The sequence below is a fragment of the Etheostoma spectabile genome, chromosome 21 (genome assembly GCF_008692095.1).
Source record: "Etheostoma spectabile isolate EspeVRDwgs_2016 chromosome 21, UIUC_Espe_1.0, whole genome shotgun sequence".
Taxonomy (NCBI): domain Eukaryota; kingdom Metazoa; phylum Chordata; class Actinopteri; order Perciformes; family Percidae; genus Etheostoma; species Etheostoma spectabile.
In genome coordinates this window covers 22,252,382-22,258,301 of record NC_045753.1, presented here as the reverse complement: position 1 = coordinate 22,258,301, position 5,920 = coordinate 22,252,382, and the positions used below count along the sequence as shown (strand labels likewise).

Sequence of the window (5,920 nt, the reverse complement as noted above, 5' to 3'; positions counted from 1 at the left end):
GGGGTTGTCGGGGGGGGGGGGAAGTAGCAAACAGATTCATATGCCATTTGAAAAAGCTATGTGATCAGGTGTAAATATTCAATGAAAATCACAATGCTTTGATGTCTACTAGGGGTGGGAATGTCTTGGCACCTCACGATTCGATTCAGAGGGCCACCGATTCGATTCTAAACTATTATCAAGCAACAACTTTATGCAATTCCATGCGTGATTTAAAATACATGACTTTTTTTAGATGACATACCATATTTGTCAAGAGTTAATGAAAGTGGTTGTTCTGAGGTTTATTTGTAGCACTCCATGTTTAAGCTTTAAACATGCTTGTGAAAGTCACTTCACAGTACTATTCCATGTCAGAGGCTCAGTCATGTTTAAAGGAGGAGAATTGGCTTCATAGAACATTTGTTTTGCCTAATTATTTTATGTATGTCTTATTAGATCATGTGTATATATACCAACAAAACGATTTTTGTGTTTTCTTCCTGCACTCTTTCCTAAACTCCAAGTTGTTCATTATCCTATTCTCTTTCGGTCTCTGTTTTCTGATTTGTACTTGTCTGGAAACAGTAACTTTTAAATAAAATACAGTGTGTGTGTGTGTGTGTATGTATATATATATATATATATATATATATATATATATAAAAACAAAACACAGAATCGAGCATTGTATTGTTCTAGAGAGAATCGCAATGCATTTACGAATCAATTATTTATCCCTAATGTCTACATGGAAATATTTTTATTACACAGTATAAATCCAGCTCCTGATCATATAGCTTTAGGACACTTAATCCCTCAATGGAACACATTTGTATCTAAACACAAACTAACCTTTTGCTACATCTTCATCACAATCTGGAGCCGTTTGATCCTCAACCTGTTAAAAAAATAAAACAATTTAGACAATGAGCACGCACTTTAAAATAAAGCAAGTAAGCAGCACAGATGTCTCGTATTAAAATTAGTCAAATGTCATATTCAAAGGCACGGCTACACAGATTTTGATATCTACAAACTTAAAATAAGCCTACATGTTTATACTGGTGTTATATGATCAAATGAAATGCTTAACTGCAAACACAGCTCGTCAGCACATGACACTCAAGTTTAAGCTTTTGACCAAAATCCCTTTTTTCATATTCAATTAAATAACAAGCAGTTAATATTTACAATCCTTATTTTTTTTGCATTGTTCTGGTTATTACCTCATTTGTCTCCAGTTGTCCTGTGGGTTCAGCCAGTGGCTCCTCCATAAGCTCCTGAAGTCCCCTAAAGTCTTCCTCTGGTGCACTACGGCTCTGCCTCGGTGTTTTCACAAGCCTCTTGATACCAAAGGTCTCAACAGGTTTGGCCTTTTCTTTGGGAGGTACCAATGGAGAGCTTTTTACTTTTTGAGTGTTCGGGTCCGTCATTTCAGATAGGTCTTCAGATTCTTGCATGTGTGCTGACGTCTCCACCGTTTGCTCAACACCAGCCAAACTCGCATCACCAGCTTCTAGAGCTTTGGGAGTTTGCAGAAGTTTCCCTTGAACATCTTCAAGAGGTTCAGCCTCCTGATGAGTGGTCTTACAAATTATCTTAACTCCGCTGAGACACTGTTGTTCAGGCTTCTGTTTGGGAGTTGTCAGAAGTTCCACTTTGATGTCCTCTACAGGCTCAGGCTCCTGTCTCGGAGTCGTCATCATTCTCTTGACCCCGGTGAGACACTCTTGTTGTTCGGGTCTCTGCTTAGGGGTCTTTAAAATCCTCCCTCTGATGTCCTCAACAGGCTCGGCCTTCTGTCTTGGCGTCTTCATGATCCTCTTTACTCCGGTGAGACACTCTGGCAATTCTGGCTTCTGTTTGGGAGTTGTTACAGAGGTTGTCTTCAAATCTACACACTGCTGTTCGCTGCAATCGTCAGAGTGAATCTCAAAGGCAGGGGTGTCACTGACGAAGCTAGATTCTTGGTCGTCATCATCAAGGAGGCGTTTCACTGCTTCAGAGTTGTATCTTCTGACTTTTACAGTAGATGAAACAGTCAGTGGAGACACCATCATTTCACCTGTGAAAACAAGTCATTTTTTTTTAACATTTAATTACATAAGTTAAAAAAAAACTCAGTCTTAGCAATTAGGCAGACTATAAATGTAGGCTGGGGTGTTCCTTAACAACCACCCCACCCACCCACCCACTTTACCTGCTCCTCCGGTGTGTTCAACACTGATGGTTCTACCACGGATGCTGCTAGACCTCCCACTGGCGTCTTTGTGGCATCGTTCTCATCAATTAATGATCTCCTCTTCCTTTCATGAATAGGTGTCTTTAACATTTCCGAAATTCCTGAAAATACAACACACAATACAAGCAAAATATTTAAGTCCAAACTGCATTCCAAAAACAAAATGTTCCAATTTGTTGGGACAGGAAAAGGGTTAATTACCACTCAAGTCCTCATCCATTTTCATGTTCTTTTTCAGGAGTGCAATATTGGTGACCAGTCTTGGCGCAGCACCAGTTGGATGTAAAACCTTTTGTTTGTGAGCTCTGCCCACAACGATGGTAACAGGTGAGTCTGCATGTCCAGTGCTGACATGGTCTTTGAGTTTTCTTGCAGGGGTCTGAAAAGTAGAATATATTTCTTTCTCAAATTTGTCAATATGTATATGGAAATATTTGCATTTACAATGTATTTAAAATGGTATTTTATTGAACCTTTAATAAACAGATCTTGAAACAAAACAAAACAAAAAAAAAAAAAAAAAAAAGGTAGCAAGATAAAAATCTGCGCATACAATGACGTATGTACCATGCAATCGTTAAAATATCTGGACTTTACCTGTGGTTTGGCCAAAATCTCTTTGTTGCCTTTTTGGTGACCGTCTTTTAGCTGGAACAGCAACTTGAGGCTTAGTTGGCCCAATCCACAATGTCTGCCCAGGAATTCTTGACTGAAGTGAGACAAAAAAAAAAAAAAAAAAACAAAAACATTAAAAACAATTAAGGCCCCAAGGAACCTGAGCATTAAAAACAACTTATTCGAATTATATGATAACCAAATGTTTAATATCATTGAGGTGTGTGCGCATGAAAATCTTTAGTTAAAGTGTTCATATTCTGCTTATTTTAAGGTTCATAACTGTATTTTGAGGTTGTACCAGAATAGGTTTACATGGTTTAATTTTCAAAAAACACCATATTTTTGTTGTACTGCACATTGCTGCAGCTCATCTTTTCACCCTGTGTGTTGAGCTCTTTGTTTTAGCTACAGAATGAGGCATCCTACTTCTATTTCATCTTTGTTGGGAGTCTCACATGCGCAGTAGCTAGGTAAGGACTACGAGCTAATCAGAAGCTGAGTATGAGGTAAGGCTGCTCGATTGTGAAAAAAATGTCATGATCACGAATATTTTGGTCAACTTGAAATCCAATAACTCGTTGCATTATTGAACTTGAAAAGTGAAACAGATCAACAGCGAAAGCTCCGCTAGAACTGAAATTTTCCCTTTAATTATACTTTTGCCATTCAAACATTTTTTTTTATTCAGTTGAATGGCTTTAAGCTTTGCCATTTCACTTGATTAATTCCAAACAAAGACAAGATTTCTAACGAGAGATAGATAGATAGATAATATATTTCAGGGTCTAACATACCTTTCAGAGATGCCCGTGAAATGCCACTTCTTCTGCGCATTACTTTTACAGCACTCTTTGAGGTACTTGGAGTCTCCCGGGACATGCTCTTCCTCCTCAGGGGTATTTTAGGAGTTACAGTGACTAAAGGCACCTGATCAGTTACAGGATCTTCTGCAATTGGAGATGGTGTGCTGATGTGTGACACAGAGAAGCGCCCTTGTATTAAGGGGGTCTGGACTCCTGGTGATACCCCAACAATGGGAGACCTTCCTCTTGCAGGCGAAGGACTCTTAGATTTTGGTGACTTTCTTGCAGGAGGCGCAGCTTTGGGAGAGGGTGTCCTGGGTTTTGGTGACTTCTTTGATGACTTGGGTGACGGGGTCCTCATTTTTGCAGCCACTATAGGGCTATCTGGATGCTCTTCTTCAAACTCCTACAGAGCAAAAGATCAATTTTAAATAAGACAGCATAAGGGAGAATAACTATTATTTTAGGTCACTACTTGAGTCATTATCCTCCACTTTGGTCTTACCTGTGGCAAACCAATGGCTGATGCTCGTCTGAGGAGTGAGAGCTTGGGTTTAGTAACACACAAGCTTCTCCGTGGAGTGGCCCCCTTGCATAATGGAGAGTCAGGAGGCAGACGTTTGTCAAACAACTCAGGACACAGGTAACCTCCAAAGGAAACACGTTTCCTTTTCATTTGTGGTGTGGGAGAGTCGGCCACCACCTCTCCATATTTGCGTTTTTTGGACGCCTCTTGAAATGTAAACATGATTGTACGTCAGTAACAACCAAACATAGGTCAACCAAACACACGTGAACACTCAAAAACAAAAAGAGACACAATATAGTATTACAACATGTATTACCTTTCCCAGAATTCCTTGGTGATGACCTTCTAAGACCATCCATTTTGGTAGGAGTCACTGCTTGCTCTTTTTCCTCAGTCACGGCAGGTTCGGCCTCCTTGCTTCTCCGTCTCACGGGTGATTTGGGTTCCACCTCACATGCACTGAACCTCTGGGGGGGCGTACGGCTTCGCTTCTGGGGTGAAGTTGCTTCAGAGTCGGCAACATTTACAGCTTCCCCAACTTCAGGTCTGGCCACCTCAGCCGAAAGAACCTGGAAGGACCTCCTCTGCTTCTTAACAGACTTGGGGGTTCCGTTAATTACATTTTCAGCCTGCCCCATAGTTTCGTCAGCTACAGGAGAAACTTTAACTTCATCCTTCTTTGGAGTGATCTTCTCTTCTGATGAAAGGACAGGTTTTCCATCATTTTTCCTCACTGAACCAGGTTTTGGAGTGCAAAACCTTGAGGTAGGTGTTTGAAGCACACTGGCAGAAGATACCCGAGGGGTCTTGACATCCAGAGATTTTTTGATCATTTGATACAGATCGCTGAAGGGGGAGCTGGTCTTGCTTTGGCTATCGACCTCCTTAGTTTCCACCTCCACAGTTTTCTCCAGGGGTCGCTGGATGTTGTCATTGTTAGTTCCATCTTTCAGATGAGGGTCTAAAAATGAACAATAAAGAAACAAAATTTGGCATTAAAAGGCCTGTACAATTGATAGCATAAATTAAAACAAGTGTAAGACTAGAGACCGGAGGAAAACTACAGACGCTAAATCCCTTTTAACGGAACAGATTGGGGACGGAATTAGAGTAAGGCTGCAAAAATATTGTTTACTGATCTGTGAGATTCCTAGAACTAGAAATGAAGTGGATATGAAATGAATGAATGAATGATAGCAATCTCAAATTGCTAATTTAAAATAACCACTATCACACAAACTCACCGGTGGTAACTTCAGAAATCCTTTTTTCTCCGGTTTCAGTGGTGACAGTAGCACCCACTTGCTGATCTTGAAGAACCTAAACATGAAACTTTTATTAAAACATTTGTAAGACAATCAAATTCATAAGTAGTGTAGGGAAACTCAAGACATTGGGAAGGCTGCAATGTGCAAGGGATTAAAAAAATGAGTAGGTTACTTTGAGGGTTTCAGTTTTTCCTCCTTTGGAAGACCTCTTCTTTGGTGTTGGTGGTGGAGGGTACTCAAACCTGAAATGACAATTAACAAAATAAAAGTAAGATCTAATTTACATCTGTCAATAAAATGGTATGAAAAAAATCTCCATTGCATCCGTTATGTGTGCTCTTTAAATGCATTATGCCAGTACTAGAGTAGATTGTATGTCCCTGTTAATGTGCTCTAAAGCAGAGGTAAATGAGAAGAGGCGAGACTTCACCAATTAGTATTAAGCTTTGCATCAGTAGAAACCCGGTAGTATTTTCGA

General features: G+C 40.0%; 1 protein-coding gene across 1 annotated transcript in view; it reads right to left on the bottom strand.

The window, feature by feature from the left end:
* mki67 (marker of proliferation Ki-67) overlaps window positions 1–5,920 on the bottom strand; it is a 33,237-nt gene that overhangs the window by 25,060 nt on the left and 2,257 nt on the right. Inside the window, 11 exon segments of the mRNA XM_032502178.1 lie at window positions 835–880; window positions 1,209–2,050; window positions 2,185–2,325; window positions 2,426–2,603; window positions 2,822–2,838; window positions 2,841–2,933; window positions 3,637–4,051; window positions 4,151–4,377; window positions 4,491–5,135; window positions 5,419–5,494; window positions 5,615–5,684. Coding sequence (XP_032358069.1) covers window positions 835–880; window positions 1,209–2,050; window positions 2,185–2,325; window positions 2,426–2,603; window positions 2,822–2,838; window positions 2,841–2,933; window positions 3,637–4,051; window positions 4,151–4,377; window positions 4,491–5,135; window positions 5,419–5,494; window positions 5,615–5,684 — 2,750 coding nt within the window.